The 24,159-nt window shown below is 37.3% G+C and overlaps 1 protein-coding gene across 4 annotated transcripts in view; it reads left to right on the forward strand.

The window, feature by feature from the left end:
• LOC141330894 (anoctamin-1-like) overlaps window positions 1–24,159 on the forward strand; it is an 80,960-nt gene that overhangs the window by 430 nt on the left and 56,371 nt on the right. The window contains exons 1-8 of one of the 4 annotated variants that reach the window (XM_073835685.1): window positions 1,892–2,107; window positions 4,427–4,467; window positions 6,182–6,348; window positions 9,270–9,575; window positions 19,517–19,615; window positions 19,709–19,860; window positions 20,216–20,270; window positions 20,604–20,655. In XM_073835685.1, the coding sequence (XP_073691786.1) occupies window positions 4,458–4,467; window positions 6,182–6,348; window positions 9,270–9,575; window positions 19,517–19,615; window positions 19,709–19,860; window positions 20,216–20,270; window positions 20,604–20,655 (841 nt within the window). In that variant the 5' untranslated portion in view covers window positions 1,892–2,107; window positions 4,427–4,457. Of the gene's footprint in view, window positions 1–1,891; window positions 2,108–4,426; window positions 4,468–6,181; window positions 6,349–9,269; window positions 9,576–19,516; window positions 19,616–19,708; window positions 19,861–20,215; window positions 20,271–20,603; window positions 20,656–24,159 lie in introns of those variants that run through there. The other 3 variants (XM_073835683.1, XM_073835682.1, XM_073835686.1) reach the window with 3 other exon arrangements.

Consider the following 24,159-nt stretch of genomic DNA (forward strand, 5'->3'; position numbering starts at 1 on the left):
TACGCCAGTTTCAGCTGGGAAATTGTCTTGAAAACAAATCACAACATGTTACCATACATGGTGGTTATGCAGCTTTAAAAATATTATTAACACAGTACTTAAAAACGATTTAAAACGTACAGACCATTGTGGAAATGTTTCATGGCTAACATAGCGTTTGAAAAAAAAAATCAGTTCCTACTTCAAAATCATAATACAAAAGCGATGCATTAATTAAACCTCATAAATTAAACAAAATATACATTTTTATACTTAATAAATGATGCATTTTGAGTGGGTGTACTGCAGTAGGCTAGAAGTCCCTAGCAGTCCTGCGCCAAAGAGTCATAAATCCCATGCCAGTGTGATATGCTGACATAAAAAAGTCACTAGAACTGAGCTGAGCTTGAGCTGCTTCATAGTAAGAAAGAGAAATGTCTGTGAGAGACAGAGAGAGAAAAACTGTGTTTGATTACATTTTCTTCTGGAAAAATATAATCGACAGGAAAAAATATACAACAACTTATTGGTACTTACAGTGGTTGAGGAGCTTTCAGGTCATTCGCGCTGAGCGCTGGACAGTACATTGATCAGTATGGAGTGAAGTGTCAGTTGAGTCGGCTTGACTGAGACTGAAATCTGGCTTTCAAAGATTAAATAGTTTCAGCCAGTTTCCTACCCAAATGAATCAGTATTTTGAACAACTCAGTTAAGTGAATGATTCAATGACTCACTCGTAATAATGGTAATTTGTTGTTCTTCAGTGAATCAGTATAATCGGTTCAAATAATGGCTCAATAATCGGTTCAATGACTCATTCATAAACACAGTCACTTGTCGCCACCTATAGGTGTAATGATGTGAAAAAGAAGTGACGAAAATGGTGCTGGTGGCTCTTTTCAACCTCCTCTGTCTCAGATTGGAAATATATTCCAGATTTACTGGACGACAGACATTTTAAAATTATGGTCTTTATTAAAACTATTAAATTTTAGGTAATCATAGGTGATGGTCTGTAATATTAGTCTAAATGTGACCCTGGACCACAAAACCAGCAGTAAGTAGCACGGGTATATTTGTAGCAATAGCCAAAAATACATTGTTTGGGTCAAAATAATCAGTTTTTTTTTTCTTATGCCAAAAATCATTAGGATATTAAATATCATGTTCCATAAAGATATTTTAAGTTTTTGTACCGTAAATATATCAAAACTTAGTTTTTGATTAATAATATGCATTGCTAAGAACTTAATTTAAACTAATTTAAAGCTAATTTTCTCAATATTTAGATTAGTTTGCACCATCAGATTCCAGATTTTCAAATAGCTGTATCTCGGTAAAATATTGTCCTAACAAATCATACATAAATTCATTCAGCTTTCAGATGATGTATAAATCTCAGTTTCAAAAATTGTCATTTATAACAGGTTTTGTGATCTACGGTCACAAACGGTGTCAATGCTTGGTAGCAAAAAGTGCCATTTATTAAACGGTGTTATGTAAAACGATATAGCTAAATGGACATACAGTAGGCTATTGGTTTGGGAATAGTCTGTTTTTGCAGTTTTACATATTTTTCTGTTTCATGAATGTTTTGTCATTAAAAATGGTTAAACCTACACACGGAAATTTCGCTATAAAGTAAACTAAAATAGTGTGACAGCTAGCCTCGTCTCTCGTTTATAGCCCATATAACCGATATGCGTCCCTGTTTAAATCACATCTGTATATTATATAAACAGGCTGTAGGTCCCGTGAGTTCAAAACACCATTTAAAAGAATGAGATAACCCCGCATTCAACTGGTGTTGCTTTATGAACTTCCCTAATAAAGCGCGTCTGATGTAAGGAAAGCTCGTGTGTTTGGTAGTGATGTAGATGTGTGTGGTTGGTGGATGGATGAGATAAAAACGCATTCGCACGGATCCAGTCCTCTCTGCTCGAGACTTCATGTAAATACTCCACAAACGATCGCGGAGGGACTTCACTTTCACACACACCGCGTACACGACACACAACTTCCACTAAATCAACCTGGAAACTAGATACAACGCACAGCACATTTGCTCCAATGAAGGGTGAAGATGGTGTAAATACTGCGAGGAAAGATGAGGAGGCTGATGGCTCGGGTGAGTTTCTGGTGTTTTGTATTCAGAATCCTGATTGCGCGTTTATTTTTGTAACAATGAATATTAAAGATCGAGAGATAATGAATCGCTTCGTTGCCAAACAGAATGCACTCAGACATATTTATTTCTAAAACGCGTGTTTATTATGCACATATTGCTTTGCAAAACAGTGTTTAAAACATCCAGGTATGTTGTAAATAATGCATTTGAGCAATAACCTGTTGACTGGTGATATCTGAATAAAATAATACTAATATTGAAGTAAAATATGCTGAATGGATATTAAGAGGCTTGTGTTATTAGATGAGCAACATTGTTCTGGGGGTTTAGTGCAGTCACGTATTGCCTTTAGGCACACACACACACACACACACACACACACACACACACGCACGCAATGAGCACACGAGGAAAATCCATCGCAGCATCATCTTCACCTGAGGGGAGAGATGCTGGTCTGAGGGGGCGGTGCATGTCAACCTGAGCTGTCAGAGGGGATTTTCCCATTTGGGGAATATGGAGGCATGGCTTTTCAAAAAGAAATGGTTTAAGAGAGTACAATATCTACAGGGATTTTTATAGTGGAATGTGGGAATGGTATATAAAACCTGTAATATTTTTTTATATTCGTTTGAAAATTATTCAGCGACAGCGTTTGTCATCCGGAAAAATGCTGTAATTTGTCTAACATCATTAATCAAGCTTCAATAGCTAATCTCAACAAGCAAATGGAAAATTCTCTGGCAAATGAGTATCCTAAACATAAGCTTCTATATTAAACAAAACAAAACAAAACAAAAACAAAACAGGCAATGTCCTTGCAGGGAACTACCAGAAAGCATGTCGTACTTCAACTGGCTTTTCAGCAGTTGTAGCCTTGTTGTTCCTCTTGACCGCAGCTGATTGTATATGGTTTCTTGGTGGAACATGCTGTTCAGCTTTGTTTATTAGTTTGTCTGTCTCCATTGATCTAGGTGATGGATCAGATAGACTAGCAGTTAATAGGGCTGAGATTGATCTGGCAGACTTTGACTAAGATGGTAAACTGCCTTGGAGCAGTGACAAACCAGCTTTCATGATCCAAAAATCATAGTCTTGGTAATGGTCATACGACAGGCATTAACAGAGATGTAATTCAACAAAATCTTTTTCAAACTCACTTCTTTAATATAAGAAAATTGCTTTAAAGATTGTTTGCATATTACAGTAAATATTATATAGTAGTATAACATGAATGTGTCTGGGATCATGCAAACAAATTATTTTAATATTTAATATGCTGTTTTAATATTAAAAGATGTTTGTATTAATATCCCTAGTGTCCATGTCTGTCAAAAAATAACTATTCTAGGGTTTTTTATTTGTTGATTATTTTTTGTTTATCATGTTCAAATGTACAAAAGAAAAAAGGCAAGCTGACATTATTGCAGTGACAATCCCCCTGGAGCAATCCGAGGGTTAAGCGCACACACACACACACACACACACACACACACACACTTGTATCCTACAATGACCTACATATGCATTCTAGGGAAGTAAAATTTAGTCATGTAGAACATATTGGTTTTGCTTTTTTATTTGAGATTTTATGTTTCACAATACAACAACATTATCGTATTATCACTCCATTTTATAAAACATTATTTCATTTATTAGTCAAGGTCTAAAGATAATGTGTTTTCGATGAGTGTCTTAAATTGCGTTTGTTCTCAGCTGCTCTGAAATTAGGTTGGAAGGCATTATTGTCATCAGGCCTTTGTGGTGCTTACATTCATTTTGAAGAATATATTGACCCCTTGCTGCCCTCTCTGGTTTTTCTCCAGAGCTGTGGTCTATAAAAAGCAACAGCAGTTGTTATGGTATTAAATATAGTATGTTCAAAAATTCGGAGACCTTATTGCCTCAAATCAATTTGAAGATTTTCACATTTTGAAAATTGTAAATCAAAGGATCATAAAAATAAGAAGTAGTGTTAAATATTCTGCACAAATTCTTGGTCACTAATAAAACAACAACAACACACAATAAAACAAAAAACACAACATTTAGAATCATGTGACCGCTTCTTTTTAAAAATATATTTTTAATATTTATACTTTAATTACACTTTTATTATTATTATTATTATTAATTGTACAATTAGGAGCTGTCTGTTGCTCTTGATTATCTTTTTTTAATTTGCATTCAAAATTGATTTTTCTGGGTATTAAGACTTGTATGGCTTATTATAACAAAATGAGGTCTCTCATTGAAATATGTAGTAGAAAACCCATGAAAGATTTATGTTAATTAAAAAATCCACATTGTTTTTTACAGATCTGGAAGCCCTTCTTTGAATATTTGGAAGATGATCAAGGGTAACTGAATTTAGCGTTTTTTCTTTAAGTAGTGTGGTTAAGTTGACAATCTAGCAGTGAGTAACAATTGTATTTTTCCATAATTGGGTATTTATCGGTATTGGTATTGTCAAGATGTTGTGTTTTTGTTACTCTTTTTTTTTTTTTTTTTTTTTTTTTTGTGAAGACTCTTTATGTGTATACGTAGAGATGTATGTATTATTATTTTTCCCCTTTATTTGCTGGCATGGGGTTTGGGGGATTGTTTTGTAAAATGTGAAAAGCTTTAAATAAAATATAAAAAAAAAAAAAAAAAAAAAAAAAATCCACATCGTTTTAAACATATTTTGGACTATGGGGGGTGCCATTATTTCGATGTCATGAAATGGTTGCACTCAGTGAGCTACTGACGCTACCTGTTACTATTTATACAGTAACTTAGAAAAAAATACAGATAAGATCCCACATTGTGTGGCTTTGGTTGGTTATTTGCATTATTAAGCTATACAAGTCTTAATACCTGGGGTTCCTTTTAAAAATAAGTCAAACTAAACTTCATACCAGCTGGTTATTTGCAATTCTGTAAGTCTTTACTGCTTTTCTAGCGATAAGAAGAGGAGAAAAAAATGGTAAGATGCCTGTGGACGAATAAATTTTTCTAAAGACCCACGTCTTTGTTCTCTCCACTTTAGCCCTGATGCCTTTGAGGCTTTTAGTTGACCACAGCTACTGAAAGAGCTTACAATCAGCAGAAACAAACAAAAAAAAAAAAACCTAGATGCCATCCTGGCAGGATGTAAACATGCCAACACTTATCATGACGCTGCAGCCACTAAAGAAGTTTCTCAGCACGGATTTCACTCGATATCCGGGGGCATTTAGACTCCTTGTGGGGAAAAAATCTATGTAATCTTTCAGTAGCTTTGGTCATCGTATAAGTATTTTACGAGTATTTTCTGAGTTTTGTTGCAGTAAAAATAGCAACAGGTTGCACCGGAAGCTCACCTAGTGCACCCCCTATAGTCCAAAATATTTATAAACGATATAGGTTTTTTAAAATAAAGTAAATCTTTTGTGAGTTTACTACTACCTATTTCAGTAAGAGACATCATTTACGTTATATTAAGCCATACAAGTCTTAATACCTGTGGTTCCCTTTAAACATACAGTAAGTCAAATTAAATTTCATACCAGCTGGTTATTTGCACTGTAAAAAATTTGCTGTAGTTCTGCAGCTGGTTGCCAGTAACTTACTGTAGATTTTTAATTTATGTTATTTACTGGCAACAGTTTGTTCAAAGTTAAATGAACATTAAACATTAACAAGTCTTTGTCTTTACAGAATAAAACTATAAAATAACAACCTAATGCAAAGCATTCTGGGAACCAGAAACCTTCATCAACCTTTTTCAGTTTTTTTCCTTCAGATTTTGGTTCCCAGAATGCTTTGCATGAGGCTGTTATTTTAGTTTTATTCTGTAAAGATAAAGACTTGTTAATGTTTAATGTTCAATTAACTTTGAACAAACTGTTGCCAGTAAATAGCATAAATTTAAATCTACAGTAAGTTACTGGCAACCAGCTGCCAGTAATACTGTAATTTCTACAGTTTTTGTTTACAGTGTGCAATTCTGTGACAGGAATAGTTTCTGAGATTAATTTAGCATTGCACTTTGGGTTCTTATTGAAAAACAATAGCATTTGCATTGACAAATTTGTGTTTGCTCTTCAACAGGTGACAAGCTCTTGGATTTCAACAGCACAGAGGAGCAGCCATCAGGCCAGAAAGAGCAAGACAGCATGTGGCGAAATGAGAAGTATGAAACTGTCCCGTTGGATGTGAAGGGGATTGATGAAGACAATTCCAAAGGCACTACAGATTCTCTATATCCCCAGACTGCTGTAAGTCACAACAACAGAAAAACCTATTCCTCTGACCTCAATTTGTCCATTTTATTTTAGGGATAAAGATGTTTTTCCAGGACCTGGTTTTCCTGTCTTTCTAGTACAGCGTAATTTGCAAGGCAAACTACGGACAAATATTTGGCCATTTGAATGCTTCAGTTGACACCTTAGTCGGGAACAGGTGATATTAAAGCTAGGGATGTTAAATTACATTTGGATTGTAGTTCTGTTGTTTATGCAAGATAAGTAATCTTGCTAGCTCTTATCATGGCTGATAATTCATAAAACAACCAAATATAATTTCATTGACAGCTAAAGCTTGCCAAACACATCTCGGCTAGAACACATACTACAGATGGTGCAATAAACTTTAAGCTCTGCTGATTTTGCGTACCCTTTGGGTGTGCAAAACTACTTTGCATGCTGAGGGCGTTTTTGAACGTCTTTGCAAATCTGCAGGACAGCCTGGTCGCTTTGAAATACCATCTATTAATCCTAAATGACTTCATACAAATTTATTTGACCATGTGTTGGGTGCATTTGGTACTTTTTGAGTGGTGAGTTACTCATCCTTTGAAGGATGTAACCACATATTCAGGATTAAGATGACAAATTGTCCACTGTTAAATAAAAGCACTTGTCAGGTAGTAAACTTAATTGTGCATCTTAATAAGTTTTTGACAGCTTCCTCTTCTTCTTGACAGCTGTCTCTTTATTTATAACTCTTTGAGTGAAAAATGCAATTGAGTGTGTGTTTTTCCTATTAGTATCTTGTTCAGAAATCTACCATGAGAAATATTTACGGGAGTGAAAAGTGTGAAGTCCTGGTCTGAAGGCTAACTGCAAATGTTTAATTTGACCTTTTTATGCGTAATATGATGTTTAATATAACATAATAATGTAATTTAAAATGGCATGGGAACTGAGAAAGTTTAGCCTTTTTGACTTCTTGCTCTGGGCTAACATGATTTGTTTGTTTGTACCGTCCCTATAGATGTTTGGTGTTCACGTAAATCCCAGCATTGTTCTGACTTCCTCATTACGCAGAACTGGTTTAAGTGGTTTAATATATGGGCTGGAAACCCTAAGGTCCTGGAATCAAACCTCCCAAGACATGACGCATGAATTGTTAAGTTACTGAGTACCAGCCTGTTCTTAAGCAAAGTGCACTGAATGTTCTGAAAACTGTGCCTGCAGTAAACTATACTAGGTCTATCAGTTTTTTTGGTTGGGAGCATCTGCTAAATAACAAAAAAAAAAAGACTTTTTAAGCAGAAGGAACAAGCTTAATCTGAAAGAAATCGAATACCTTCGGGTGATTGCCTCTTTGTCCTGATAAATGGGTTATTGCACTGCTCATTTGTTGGAAAAAAGAAGTAGACTTTAAGTTAGTGTCACCTTGTCTTTTATTAATTCAAAAAAGTTTTCTCTGTTTCTTTGTAAGACCAACCCACTTTAGTAAATTGTTTTATAGTTTCTGTAATCTGTAAAATACTGGAATGCAAATATGCACTACTATTATAAAAGTTTAAGGTTAGTAAAATCGTGAAATATTTATTTAAAAAGAAATCTCTCATGCTCAGCAAGGCTGCATTTATCTGATCAAAAATAGTAACAGTAAACCAATAATATTGTAAAATATTGTAACAATTTAAAGTTAACGATTAATGTATTTTATGATGCAATTTATTCTTGCAAATGCAAAGCTGCATTTTCAACAGCTATTTCTCCAGTCTTCTGTGTCACCTTTGATCAATTTATTGTAGCCTTGCTGAATAAAATAATAAATTTCTTAAAAAAAAATAAAAAAAAACAATGCTGACCCTGAAATTAAACAGGAGTGTAGATGCACCAATAGGTTTCAACATGGGCAATAATGCTCTTAAAAACAGCAAATTTAACTTATTTTTCCTCCTAGAAATTAGTTGTAATTTGTTAACTAGGATTTTCTGTTTCTATGTGTCCTTGTTCAAACTAAAAACACCCCAAACTCACAGCACTCAAGCCAACAGAGCAACATTCAAAGCACCACAGAGCCACAGTGTTTACCATATGCTGGAAAATCAGCCAATGAATGGTTTACTTGTAGTTATCTCAGCAAAGTAAGCTGGAATAGAATTGTGTTTAACATAAATACACCTTTAAAGGGCCAGAAATCTGACACACCCTTTATAAAAAAGTAAGAATTTGCTTGTGAAGTTTGCTGGAAGTACACAGGCAGGTTTATATCTGTCTGTAACAGTTGTAAAAATGACTTCATATTACTAATTGCATTTATTTTTGGCTTATAAGTTTTTAAGTTGAAGGTCACAGTTAGCATCATGATTTTGTCATTTTCGGATCCCATTATTGCTTCTGCCCATATAATTTTGGATCTTTACTTAAGGATAGTTAACTCTAACTCTAATTATTAGTGATATTAAAGGGTTAGTTTACACAAAAATAAAAATTCTCTCATTAATTATTCACCCTCATGTTGTTGCAAACCCATAAAATATTTTTGATGAAATTCGAGAACTTGATGACCCTGCATAAACAGAAATGAAACTAACACATTCAAGGCCTAGAAAGGTAGTAAGGACATCATTAAAATAGTTCATGTGACATCTGTGTTTCAACCTTAATTTTATGAAGCTACAAAATATTTTTTGTGTGCAAAGAAAACGAAAATGCAGGGTCAGAAAGCTCTCGGAATTCATAAAAAAATATTTTAATTTGTGTTGCAAAGATGGACAAAGGTCTTACGGGTTTGAAATGACATGAGGGTGATTAATTAATGACAGAATTTTCATTTTTGGGTGAACTATCCTATTAAAATCATATAATAATCTACTAATGCAAATTAGTTTTAGAGTCTTATAAATTCAAACTATACAGATGCATATAATACTCTTTTATAAACTGTTTGTTTTTCTCAGCTCCGGAAAGCTCAGCAGGGAAGTGAGAGACCAAAGGACCCAAAACAGTGGCCGTACTTCCAGGATGGCCTAAGGCGGATAGATTATGTCCTCACCTACCATGTCCAAAAGCTCCAGGGTACTCGCAATCAGTCGTCCAAGTCCTGCTTGTGCTGCAGACATAAGAGCCCACCTGCTCATGAAGACCCTGAACTCGCAGCCCAGGAGCAGAGGCTGGATTACCATGAGGATGACCAGCGCATGCGCAGGGAGGAGTTTGAGGAGAACCTGCGCGAAATGGGCCTTGAGATGGAAAGAGAGGAAGGGGTGAGTCCAACTGTGTTTTCATGTACAGTGGGGATACATAATCTAATCTGACATAAAATTAATAAGACATTTTTTCAGATTCTGCACTTATAGGTGACTAGCATAAGCAAATTTGTGATGTAACCATATGAGCTCCTTCAGATGGTTAAAGAATTAGTTCACTTCCAGAACAAATATTTACAAATAATTTACTCAACCATTGTCATCCAAGATGTTCATGTCTTTCTTTCTTCAGTCATAAAGAAATTGTTTTTTGAGGAAAACTTATCTGCATATAGTGGACTTCAACGGTACCCGTGAATTTGAACTTCCAATATGCAGCTTTAAAGGGCTCTAAACGATCGAGATGTTGGTAAAAATCTTCCATCTCGTTTTCTTCTGCAACTAGAAAATCATCCTACATCGCTGATTAACCTTTTTTTTTTGTAAAGGGCATTTGATCTTCTCCTCTTGCACGTTCACTTTGTAAACACTTCGGTACTTCTGTAGCGATGTAGGATGATTTTGATGTCTGAGGAGAAAATTAAATGGGAGTTTTTTGACACACCCTGACTGTGCTGAACCAGAGCGCACAGAATATGCATGCACATCACAGAGCTAGACAAGATGAGCATGGTTAAAAAGTGTATGAATATTATTTATTTAGGAAAATGACAGATTGTTTCACTAGATGAGACCCTTATTCCTCGGCTGGGATCATTTAGAGCCCTTTGAAGCTGCATTTAAACTGCATTTTGGAAGTTCAAACTCAAGGCCCCATTGAAGTCCCCTATATGGAGAACATTCCTGAAATGTTTTCCTCAAAAAACTCAAATTTCTTCAAAATCAGATGTTCTTGCTTCCACTAAAGCTTAAAATGCTCTTTGGCTTATTCTCAAATCATACTAGAAAAACATACAATATATTCATTAGGTTTGACACAATCTTGTGAAGTGCTGCTGTCATTAAAGGAAATGGTCATGCTGAAATGCATTTTCATGAAAATTGAAAATAATATTTAATTTTATAATACTTTAGTTTAATGTAATTTAGGCAGTTATTTGGGGCATCCAAGACCAAGTTCTACTGACTTGGATGTGGAAATCCTATTCTCAACTCAACTGTTTGCTACACTCATGTGACATAAAATCTGACATTAATGTTGTTTCTACTGCTTAATTATTGTTTAAAAGCTGCACTCCTAAAAATAAAGGTGCTGCACGATGCCATAGAATAACCTTTTTGTCTACATCGTTCCATAAAGAACCTCTAACATCTGAAGAAACAAAAAGGTTCTTTGTTGCGAAACAAGGTTCTTCAGATTATAAAAAGGTAAGAAAGAGATGGTTCTTTAAAGAACCTTTGACTGAATGGTTCTTTGTGGAACCAAAAATGGTTCTTCTATGGCATCGCTGTGAAAGGTAAAGCACCTTTATTTTTAACTAGTCATAACATGCAATATTTAAGATCAAAGGGACATATCAGCTTTAACCATGTGAACATCTTAAACGCACGTCCTATGGTTATTATGATTTTTATAATGAGTATTATGGGTACTAGATTGGTATTATTCCGCCATATTGCATGTTTCACTTTTTCCAATTCATAAATACTATGAGTACACCATCTTTGTATATCTAAAATATAAAGATATCTGTAACTGTAGTGATAACTATAATGGTAACTGTATTAGTGTACACACCATCCCCTGCAGTTCTGTCATATGCTGCTTTAAATGCTTGAGCTCTTTAAAGCCAGAAATATTCTAATTGGCTAAATGTTTTTATCGTTCAAAAATTGTCCTGAAAGTGCTTCACGATGCCATAGAAGACCCTTATTGTCTAAATGGTTCCATAAAGAACCTTTAACATCTGAAGAACCTTTCTGTTTCACAAAAGGTTCTTTGTGGCAAATAAAGTTCTCCAGATTATAGAAAGGTAAGTAAGAAATGGTTCTTTAAAGAACCTTTGACTGAATGGCTCTGTGGAACCAAAAATGGTTCTTCAATGGCATCGCTTGAAGAACCTTTTGAAGCACCTTTACTTTTAAGAGTGTGATTCCAACAAAATTCATTTCTTTATGTCCTTATAGATGGGTGTTGATATTCTTTTGCTCTGCTATTCTTTTTAATTTTTTTTGTAACTAAAATCTTTATCATTATTGTCCTTGGTGTGAACAGGCTTGAAGCCTTTGACTGAATTAGAAAACTGAAAACAGAAGGACTTTTTTAAATCATGTAATATATATAAAAAAAAAATAGGTGACATTATCTGATTTCACATATTAAACCTGGTAAATTAAAGTTAAATTGTCTGCATTTACTTTACTGGTGAATAACACAACACTTAATTTACATTCGTGCCTTTAGCATATGCTGGTTTTCCAAAACGACTTACTTCTGTTTTAGCTTGTTTTCCAATCTAGCTTTCAAACTTCCATTGTATACAATGTGTATAGCTGGCTCTGTGATGAACTGTTTATGTTCTGCTATTGTAAGTCACTTTGTATAAAAGCGCCAGCTAAATTCATAAACATAATAGTAATTTTACAACTTCTAATTCTGGTATTTCTCAATAGGCCCTGTTCTCATGCATGAACTCGTAACAGTAATTTAGCAGTAATTTTTCCAGAAAATACTATGTGTGAAAAGTGCCTGCTGTGATGTGCCTTTTTGTAAATTTCAGTCACCAAGACTATAATCTCAGCTGGAATTGAGCCACTGTGAATGATAACGTCCACCCACTGAGAGACACAACCATGCACATCAACTCTAGCAATAAAACTGATAAATTGGCTCCTGAGCAGCTCTATGCCAACATTAGCTGTAATGTAGACCAGACATGTAGATTTTCAACAGTCTGGGTACTTGAAACTAGTGTCCTCACGAAAATGAAATTCAAAGACCAGTCAGTTGAAATAGCAGTATGGTTAAAGCTGATATGTCCCTTTGATCTTAAATATTGTGTGTTATGACTAGTTATTTTTCTTAACCTGTCTAGCTTTTTTAATTAATTCAACGTTTAAGTGATTGACTTATACAGCAGGATAATCATTCCCTGTTGTTGACCCAGTTTTAAAACACTTCAATTCTGTGGAGGACTACACTAATACTTGTATTTGTCCAGTATCTTCTCAGTGATGTTGCCCAGTGATATCATGAAGAGATATTTTTCCTAAAAGTTTATTTTAGGAGATGGTGATTGAAAAACTAGCATATATTATTGATGTTAAAGAGTTGTCACCCTTAGGATACATGAAATTTCTCTAAATTGTTCCCCAGTTCTGCCAACGCTATAATTGCTGATTGTAAGATTGAATTCGTTTGATTGTTGGCAATCATAAAACAAGTTCACACTTACTTTACGGTGTAATGCTGCTAATTTGCAGTTTTATTATGATAAGCGGCTTGTCTTTCAAGCTTAACTTCTGTAAACCCATGTCATTTGCTTTAATGTTCGCAGATTACAGGGATTTAACTTTTTCCACTACGTTGGATGTTCTCATAGACAGCTCAGCCTAAATTAGGTGAAGAGGTCTTAGTGGACTAATCATCAATAAAGTGAAGTGTTTGTCATGCAGAGGATAATAAACTGAAGTATTAGTCTAAAGGACTAAGATAAAGTACTGAGAATTGCTTCCTGAATACAAATAATTTGGGTTCACTTAAATATTTTGATTATTGTTTCAAGTTACACAAGGTCTTATATTATGACATTTTAATCTTCCTCTACTTCTGAGTTGAATTAAATCACTGCGATATGATTGCTGAACCTTCAAGAATTATATTAGGCCATCTCAGACCCAGCTTTGTTCCAAAAACAATATTTTTCTCTGTATAAAATGGATCAGTATGTTTTTTTTCCCATAAATCTTGAGCGTGATAAGGCTAATATGAATGTAAACAAAACAAAATGCTGATAAGACTGAAAGAAAACCATATTGTCAAAAACAACGATGTCACTCTCTTAAACCTGACATCAAAAAATACGAAACCATTGGGTTGAGAAAGGGAAAAAATAAAATAGAAATATTCTGAAATATTCCAAAAGTTATTTTGTTTTATAGACTAAGATGTGGGAACACATTCACAACTAAAATGGTACCAAGATGTCATTGTTAATTTAATTGGGCTTGTAAATACTTGTATATAATGTTGTCTAAAAACAGAAATACCTGTTTGTGTTGTTGTTTGCTGAAAGCAGTGGCTGGGATTGAACAGACTGGGTCAGACCTTGTGTGTGGGATGTGAGTTATAACAAGAGTGGGTCATTTGAAGCAAATCTTACATAACCCTTTTTTCAGCTTCAGAAAACCAAGAGAGAAGGCCTTCTCTTCACGGCTGAGATTTTTTTTTCTTCATTTCTGTGAATTTATTTTTTCTCAAAAGGTCCTTCGTGAAGAAGGAAGCCTTGTGTGTTAAACCCTTGAAAAGAGATCTTGTCCATTTTTTGAGTAGTTTATGAATGGTTTACATGTTTGTCTTTCAAAATACTCTGAATGAATGATATTGATAGTAATGCTCATCAATAATAAGCATCACTGTTAAAGCAGGCAAATGACGTTGCTAACGCGGTTTCAGGTTCAAATAACACATTCTTTTTCACATACCGTATATTATTGTTGCTCCTCACTGCCCTGCCTTTCTGAAACGTGTCAATTTTTACAAAGCTCATCGTTCTGAAGTACAGTGTTGTAATTAGCCGAATACCTCAAGCATGTGACGGAAATGTTACGCCCCTTACCATTTTTTAAAAGGGTTCATATGATGCAGTTTCTTGTTTCCCTTTGTCTTTGGAGTGTTACAAGCTGTTTGTGCATAGATACAATTTGTAAAGTTGCAAAGCTTAAAGTCTCAAACCCAAAGAGATATTTATTATAAAAGTTAAGACTCATGTAGCCAGTAACACCTAGTGTACAATAGATACTCTACTTCCCTTGTGTATCAATATGAATGATAGGATACACAGTAACAGGCCAGATCACCAGGTTCGCTATAGAGGGCAAGAGAATGACTTTACCAATAGAACTTTTTACTTGAAATTGAAATAAGCAAAATGAATGAATAAAATAAAATAATACAACAATGAGTTTTTCTTTTCCCTCCAAGAAAGTATGCTGTTTGTGGTTATTTTCCTAATTGTATCAATTTATGATGTATTTGTTCACTGGACTATTTAATTTGATATATGTATAATATTGCTTATATTTCAATTTATTTTACTTTAATGCTGGTATATTTTAACCTCTGCTAGGTGGTTCACTTTGGGGTTTAAATTGGGGTTTCTTTGTTTGAATAAACCTGAATCAAAACAAAAACCCACAATACGAAACAGCTGTAACAATCAGGTTTGTATAACAAAAAAATAAATAAAATAAAACATTTGACTGGAAAAACTTACAGTAATTCAATGTAAACAATTTCAGTCCATGAAATGTGTGTACAAGTGTAACGAAAGTTCCTTGAAATCGAATGAATCCAACGAATGTAAAGTCTCTTGGTGCAGTAATGATAGTGCAATTTCTTGTGATGTAATGTCCAACCAGGCACGAACAGCTCTTTATAGAACTTAGTGGTGGAGTAACGGATGAGAAATACCACACAGTAGATGAATCCCGTTGGTGACAGCAAATAAGGCACAGATTAGATTAGATTAGATTAGATTCAACTTTATTGTCATTACACATGTACATGTACATGTACAAGTACAAGGCAATGAAATGCAGTTAGGTCTAACCAGGAGTGCAATAAGCAGCAAGTGCAGGATATAGGTATAATTTATAAGTTATAAGTGCACTTATATGAGATATGTACAGGGAGAGGCTATGGATAATATTTACAGATGAAGTACTGTGAGCATAATTTACAGATGATAATTAACAAATTAGCAAATAGGTGAACATAATATACAGGTTGCTATTAACTATAATGTAAATTGCAGGTAGATATGAACATAATATACAGGTTGCTGTTTACTGAAGCAGGAATTTACAAATAGACATGTATAGATATAGATTTATCACAGATTTACAATATGTATATGTGCAATGGAAATGTGCATTTACAAATGGGTATGTACAGTGTAGTGCAAAGAATATTAAATAGTGCAATGGTAATGGGGAGAGTGTAGTGTGGGGGGGAGGGGCAGAGGTGTCAGTGGGGGCAGAGTTCAATAAGGAGACAGCTCTGGGAAAGAAGCTGTTCCTCAGTCTGCTGGTTCTAGTCCTGTGGCATCTGAAGCGCCTGCAGGAAGGCAGGAGAGAAAACAGTTTGTGGGCGGGGTGAGAGGAATCCTTAAGAATACTGCATGCTCGACGCAGACAGTGTTTCTTATGAATGTCCTGAACGGTTGGTAGTGGACTCCCTATGATGCGTTGTGCAGTTTTCACCACCCGCTGCAGTGCCTTACGCTCCACAACAGAGCAGCTTCCGTACCAGACTGTGACACAGTTTGTAAGGATGCATTCTATCGTGCAGCGATAGAAGTTCACCAGGATGGCTGAGGACAGCTGGTTCTTCTTGAGTGTTCTCAAGAAGAACAGGCGCTGGTGAGCCTTCTTGACCAGGCTGGAGGTGTTGGTGGTCCAGGATAGATCCTCTGAAATGTGGGTCCCCAGGAACTTGAAGGAAGAAACAGGCTCAACAGCCATCCCGTAGATGTGGATGGGTTCGTGTGAACCTCTTCTTCCCTTCCTGAAGTCCACAATGAGCTCCTTGGTCTTGGTAGTGTTAAGGAGCAGATTATTGTCTGTGCACCACGTGGCCAGGTGCTGAATCTCCTCACTGTAGGCAGTCTCATCATTGTTGCTGATGAGACCGATCACTGTAGTGTCGTCTGCGAACTTGATGATGGAATTAGATCCATAAACAGGACTGCAGTCGTGGGTGAAGAGGGAGTAGAGGAAGGGACTCAGCACACAGCCCTGTGGCACACCAGTGTTGAGCATGACAGTAGTGGAGCAGATGTGACCTGATCTAACATGCTGAGGTCTGTTGGTCAGAAAGTCCATAATCCAGTTACACAGTGAGGTGTTAATGTCCAGGTCTCTAAGTTTGGTGATTAACTTAGATGGTCTGACAGTGTTGAATGCTGAGCTGAAATCAACAAACAGCATTTGTGCATAGGTGTTTGTATTGTCCAGGTGTGTGAGTACAGTGCTATGGAGACTGCATCATCTGTGCTCCTATTGCCACGGTAGGCAAACTGGAGTGGGTCCAGTGTGGATTGAAGAGAGTTCTTGAGGTGTGAGAGGACCAGCCGCTCGAAGCACTTCATAATGATGGGTGTGAGTGCTACAGGGCGGTAGTCGTTCAGGCATGTTGGGTTGGAGTGTTTTGGCACTGGCACAATGGAGGTGGATTTAAGACATGCTGGTACAGTTGCTTGGGCAAGGGACATGTTAAAAATGTCTGTGAATACCCCAGCGAGCTGCTCTGCACATGCCCTCAGTACGCGTCCAGGAATACCGTCTGGTCCAGCAGCCTTGCCTTTTAATCTCTCTTGTGACACCCGCGATTTGCTAGCGCGTCTCTCTTCTCTCGCTATGCGTCTCATCACAGTGACATCACACAGAGCGCCGATCATATGACAAAACATTGTGCTTTCCTTTTAGTTAAATTTTTTTTCAGTTTTCACTATTCAGAATAGCCTTTTTAGACTATTTTTAAAAGAATTTAATATTCTTTTATAAAAATAAATTTATACTAATTTATATTTAATTTCCTCTAACCAGCTCAATCCTAATATGGGTTACACTCAGCTACACCTTCCTAAAATGTTTTGTTACGCTTTCATATTTAAAGAATTTTCTGTAACATTTCCTTCACACAATTGGGGTATTCGGCCAATCACAACGCACCGGATAGCTGGCCAATCAGAGAACACCTTGCTTTTCATCAACGATGAGTTTTGTAAAAATTAAAACGTTTCAGAAAGGCATGACAGAGAGGAGAAACAATAATGTACAGTATGTGGAAAATAATGTTTTTTGAACCTCGAACCACATAAACACATTGCATTATACCAAATACACAAAATAATGCTCTTTTTTAGCAACATCATATGACCCCTTTAACGCTGTGTCGCAGCGGGACAAGACAAAGACCATAAAACCCATTATAAATGAGGCATTTGTTGCATCCAGTGGGGACATTATAACTGATTATAATGACTTACTGTCTTTTAAGGCATTGTGTCATGCAGCGGGGACGATATGTAAACATAAAACCATGTCGGCATTTGTGATCGTAGAAATGACAAACGCCACTCTACACTGGTCAAAACTGACCTTTGAATAGTCAGTAGCAAATTCTTTGAAATATGAAAACATATGTAGAGGCAGAAGCGCCAGACTGTCCTTGCTAAAGTGGAAGGACAACAAACTCTCCCATGTTCAGGAAACAGCCCAGATAGCACACGTACGTCTGCAAGATGTCTGTGTAAAGCTCATTTGATCTGGAAAGCATCTGCTGTGTACAAACTTCTGGCAGACGTCTGTAAGATGTCAGTTTTACATACATTCATACATTCATCATAAACATCTTAAAGACATCTAATAGACATCTGTTTGACATCTGATAGGAAACATCCTATAGACGCATTGCAGATGAGCAAACAATCTAAGAAAATACGTCTTGCAGATGTAAATGCAGATGTGAAAAAGACGTCTCCATGTTGTATGTGTGCTACAGGGAGGGAAACAGGGGTGGAACTATTCTGGAACATTCTTCCTCTTTTGGAAGCCCAAACAAAGTACTTTTGATTTCTCAATGAAACACACAGTGATTTTATGAAGTGGCGGCGGCAGCTGCAACAATACTACAGCGAGAATAAAAGTTAATGTACACCTTCTTTCTTTGCATAATATACAGTTGGGCAGTGTTATGCAAATCTTCCCACACAGTGATGTAGATTTGTGGGGCTTGTTTGATTGGGGCATTTTAGACAAGCATGGATGAGTCTTAATTTTTATAAAGAATATGTCTTTCAGGTTTGAGAATTTAATCTTGGTGACTTTACAGACCTTTTATATGCACAAACAGCTTGTAACACTCGGAAGATGAAGGAAAACATGAAATCGCACCATATGACCCCTTTAAAAGCTTAGTCCACCTAAAAATGAAAACTCTGTCAGTAATTATGCATCCTCACTCGTTGTTCCAACCCGTAAGATCTTTTAAGATATTTAAGTTTCAATCCGAGAGCTTTCTGACCCAACAGTACAACAGTACTACCATGTTCAAGACCCACATTCAATGTCTCCTGAACATGTTGAAGACATGGAAGAGAAGAAATTATAAAGTCATTATTTTTGTTTTCTATGTACACAAAAAGCTTGTAGCATCATAACATTATGGTTGAACCACTGATGTCACATGGACTATTTTAACAATGTCTTTACTACCTTTCTAGGCCTTGAACGTGTCAATTGCATTGCTGTCTATGCAGGGTCAGAAAGCTCTCAGATTTCATCAAAAATATCTTCATTTGTGTTCCGAAGATAAACAAAGGTCTTACGAGTTTGGAACGACATGAGTGTGAACTATCCCTTTATTGTTACTCACACTTAGAGTTAGTGAACTTTAAATGATATCTTCTGTTAAATTGTAATTTTTGGCAAAAAGAGATGTGCTACTACAGTCTTGCGAATATTGCCTACCATGCAATGAAACAGTAAAAACATTCCATTGATTTAGATGGACTAGGTATGGACCGGACCCATATGTAGGTGCCAGAATACCATAGAGACTTGAGGGTGGGCTTTTTAACTTGGGCCAGTAAGCAACCACGCAAGTTTTGCCAGTGCAAACACCACTCACGTTTTCTTCAGAAAATCCCAAAAAAGCCAGTGATATGTGCTCTAACATTATCTGCAATATCACTCTCCTTCCCTCACAGTGACTTTAATGCTGAGAACATTATATTTATATACTAAGGCCGTGTTTCTCTATCTTTGTTTTTCAGACTAAAATACCTGGTGTGGGATTCTTAAAGATCCATGCGCCTTGGGAAGTACTTTGTCGAGAGGCAGAGTTTATGAAGTTAAAAATGCCAACAATAAAGGTATTTGTTCTTGTATCTTATCAAATGATCAATAGAATTGGTGTGCTCTACATGAGCATGACGTACTCTGCTGTGCCATCATGTCTTTTTCAGAAATATGAAGTTAGTCAAGGAAGCAGCATTGTGGAGAAGGTCAACATGTTTATGCAGAAAGTCACTGCACCCTTGCAACCTAATGTTGGGGAAAACCAGATGGAAAATGGGAAACACCTCTCCTACCCGTTCTCACGAGAAAAGCAGCATCTGTAAGTCTATGGTCGTTCATGGCCGCACTAAGCTTATGTTTAAGATGATTGCTGACCTGATTAGCAGTTTTCCTAGTTGTTATAGACTTGAATGAATGAAAATGATCACAGATGATTTTGCAAAATGCTGTTTTTCTGGAAAAATCAGTATAGTACATGATTGTTTTAAATGTTCACATTTATGGTCAAGTTAAAGAAATGAAATATGAAGGATGGTCAATAATAATCCTTTGAAAGGCAGTGTACTGTAAATGCGCTTTTGGTTTTTACAACCCCGTGGTATGTTATTGCCTATGAAAATTGAATAGGGAGGCACAAAACAGTCAATGAAATGACCCTTAGTTTCTTTTCGCAGCTTTGATTTATCAGACAGAAATTCCTTCTTCGACAGCAAGACCAGGAGCTCAATAGTAAGTACCAGTCCCTCCAAGTGTTTTGCCTACCTAGTCAGGGATGATTTAAGACCCAGTGTCATTTATCCCCTGATTTGATTACCAAAGGGCCTGTGTGGCTCCACACCAAAATGTCAGTGACGTCAAAGTTGTTCTTTTTGCGGACAATAATTTCAGTCACTTGATCTGTCAGCTGTCTCGTACAATGCTGTCCAACCTCAGATTAGGTCTCTTAAGGGTATCATGTGGTATTTAGAACTTTAGTTTAATGTCATTTCAGTTACATTTTGAGTCTTCTATCACCAATCAGGAATAATATTTATAATCATCTTTATTTATAATCATCAACAGGTGTATGAGATTTTAAAACGAACAAAATGCACACGGTCTAAGTACATCATGGGTAAGTCTCATTTTCTTATTTTTTGGTTGACAAACTTTTGCAAATCTACATGAATCCCATCCAACAATGTTGTTAAATTGAAACACCAGTGGTAACACTTTATTTCACATTTCATGTACTAACAGTAAATTATGCATAATTATAAGAAACTAACCGTAAACCAAGCCCTAATTCTAACCTTATAGCAAGTACATGTTACTCATGTAATATTATTCATTACTTAATTGCTTAATTACATTGTAACAACGACATCTTAAAATAAAGTGAAACCAAATCATCCCATAAATAAGCTGTCTGGGAGTTAAAGCACCTAGTCTACAGTTAGTTATGTAACGTTGTGTGAACCATAACGCCACACAAACAACCTTAAATGTCCTCAAATAATGAGCAAACAACTCACACATAACTTTATCCCTAATATACAAAACAGTGATTGGTTGAATAGATTGGTAAATCATGAATATGCTTCATTGTTCTAATCCCTATTTAACCCTGGGTGAAAGTACATTTCACACTTGAAATTTAGCAGCAGGGTTACCACTGCTTTTACCCAAGGCACGATTTTTGCAGTGTGAAATAATGCATTGATAGAATGTTATGCATTCTTACTTAGCAACTGACAGCCAATTGTGTACATATGCACATGTTTAGGACAGTCATTTAACACTGCACATTGCGTAAACAGTCATTGGTGATGAAAAATAAATTGGAGTGATGAAAATATCAAAAAGTCCATTCAGGAAAAACTTGATAGTACAGTTTACAATATATAATGCAAGGATGCTATAGAGCCATTATGTAAACTGGTTTCGTGCTGGTATTGATTGTCTAATCAATGATGCTGACATCTCAAATAAAAACGTTATGTTTAGGAATGCATAGTGTGAAATGTCAACTTAAGAATACCCAGCATTAATTGTTAATGTAATGCCAGCCCAGCAGAGGGAGCCCTCACCCAGTCAGACAGTTGCTGCTCCCTCTGCTGCTTCTCTGGTTATTTCCTGTCTAGCAGCCATTTAAGCAGGGCCATGCCAAACAGACCTCTGTGAAGTATTGTTTTGCTCCTGTGGACTCTACCAAGCGTTTCTCTGTTTTCTTTTGCCTTGTCTTGTTTCTTAGTCATTGTCATAGTCATAGTCACAGTCATAGCCTTAGCCTTGCCTCGTTTCATTGCTTTATTTCATTTGTTACTTTGGATTGCCCTCTTGGATTTTGACCCCCGCCTGTGTTTCTGGATTACTTTTTTGTCTTGCCCTGGACATTCCTGTTTGCTGGTATTGGACCCTGCCTGTTGACCACCATCTGTAAAATAAAGCTTGCATTTGGATCTATCCACGCTGTCGTCGAGTCAGATTTGTTACAGAATACTTCGCCATACCCAGATCCAGCAGCTTCATCCCCAGCCATGGACCCAGTTGACCAGCTACTACATCTGCAAGGAAATTCAACGATTGAGGAGTATGTTCACCGATTCTGTGAGTTGTCAAATGAAGTACTGTTTTTTGACGAAGTTTTCTTAAAGGACTTATTTCGTTTTGGAGTAAATGGGCCCATTAGACCCATGTTGCCTGGAGGGAAATTTTAATGGAATATGCATTGTTGCTAAGCGGCTATCCATTTACTGTGGGTGTTGTTGAAGAGCCTCAGCACAAGATGTCTGCTAGCTCAGAGCCACAGCACAATATGTCTGCTAGCCCAGAGCCACAGCACAAGATGGCTGCCCTTCCAGAGCCTGCTTGCAAAATGGCCACCCTTCCTGAGCCTGTCCACAAGATGGCCGCCCCTCCAGAGCCTGCTTGCAAAATGGCCGCCCTTCCTGAGCCTGTCCACAAGATGGCCGCCCCTCCAGAGCCTGCTTGCAAAATGGCCGCCCTTCCTGAGCCTGTCCACAAGATGGCCGCCCTTCCTGAGCCTGTTCGCAAGATGGCTCTGCAGTCCCCCGGATCCAGTCCGTACCCAGCTTAGATCATGGATCACCACCTGGAGATCCATGCAGTCACCTACAGCGCCTCCTGAATCATATCAAGTCACAGCTGTCCCAGCCACGCCAAGTCAAGTCACAGCTGTTCCTGTCACGCCAATTCAAGTCACAGCTGTTCCGGTCACGCAGAGTCAAGTCACAGCTGTCCCAGCCACGCCAAGTCAAGTCACAGCTGTCCCAGCCACGCCAAGTCAAGTCACAGCTGTCCCAGCCACGCCAAGTCAAGTCACAGCTGTTCCGGTCACGCAGAGTCAAGTCACAGCTGTTCCTGTCACGCCAAGTCAAGACACGGTCATTCACGTCTCGCCCGAGCCACGCCATGTCTTGTTTGATCTGCCAGAGCCACGCCATGCCTACTGCATTACAGTGGCGGCTACTGGTCTGTCAAATAGGGGAAGCTCATTTTCGGCCTACATCATAAAATTGTCTATTTATTTAAAAGTAAATTCTGCTCTACGTTCCTTTTCAAGAAAATGGTCTGTGACCCTGTCGTACCAACTAGGCGTCTTTTCCAGTGACTTTTCGTGTGCAGTTTCACCCACTACGCTAGCCTAGCCTACTATATGAATGAATGAATGAACGATCTAAAAAAAATATTAAACTCTGTAAAAGTGAAACAAGGAATGTGGTGTATAATTGTGTGAAATGTATGATGAAAATCAAGCAATTTCGCCAAGCAAATATATAGAAATAGGTTGCAGCAGTTTTTATTTCGACTGAACTTGAGAAATCCACGATGGGACTGAGCGCGAATAGCTTCAGCGATTCCTTATAGTACAAAATCGCTGTCAGTCAAAAGGAGATGCAATCTTTCGACAGACCTTCCAATCATCACGCAGAAGCTCGGCGTCCAGGCCAGGCCACTCCTCATTCACCCCCAGAGACGCTGAGCGTCCGTGGGCGGGACATAATCGCAGCGTTTATCCAATGACCGTCTAGTTTCAAAGCACTGAAAAAAAACGTTCAAAGCAGCCCCATTGAAGTCAATGGACGCTGGGCTTCAATGGGGAAATGCACTGTGACGCTACGGGAATGTATGAGAAGAAAATCAAGTCAGCCGACCTGCTATAGGCTATCTAACTGATTCTGAACGAGCTCGTCTTTGAGATGAACGTTTTCTAACGCATTTTTAGTCAATAAAATGTTAATAAAATAGTACGTAATTTGACCATTAATTTTGTGACATTATAGGGGAAGCTGAGCTTCCCTTGCAGTCTTAAAGAAATCGCCACTGCTGCATTACCTGTGATGGCAATCAACATTTTGAGTGTGTGGGCTGCACACTGCGTTCCAGAGGCCTCGTCTGTCCCTGAGTCTGTTCACAAGTCTTTTCCAGAGGCCTCATCTGCCCACATGTCCGCTGCGCCTATACCTCTTTTGGAGGTGGCGTCTACGGCGGAACCCCCTGAGGAGGCAGCTTCCGCTGCAGATCCTCTAGAGGGGGTACCACTCGCAAATTAACTCTCTGTCTGTACAACCACTGTCCATGTTCCTGCTCTACCTGCTCCGCCATGGCCTCCTGC

The sequence above is a fragment of the Garra rufa genome, chromosome 3 (genome assembly GCF_049309525.1).
Source record: "Garra rufa chromosome 3, GarRuf1.0, whole genome shotgun sequence".
NCBI lineage: Eukaryota > Metazoa > Chordata > Actinopteri > Cypriniformes > Cyprinidae > Garra > Garra rufa.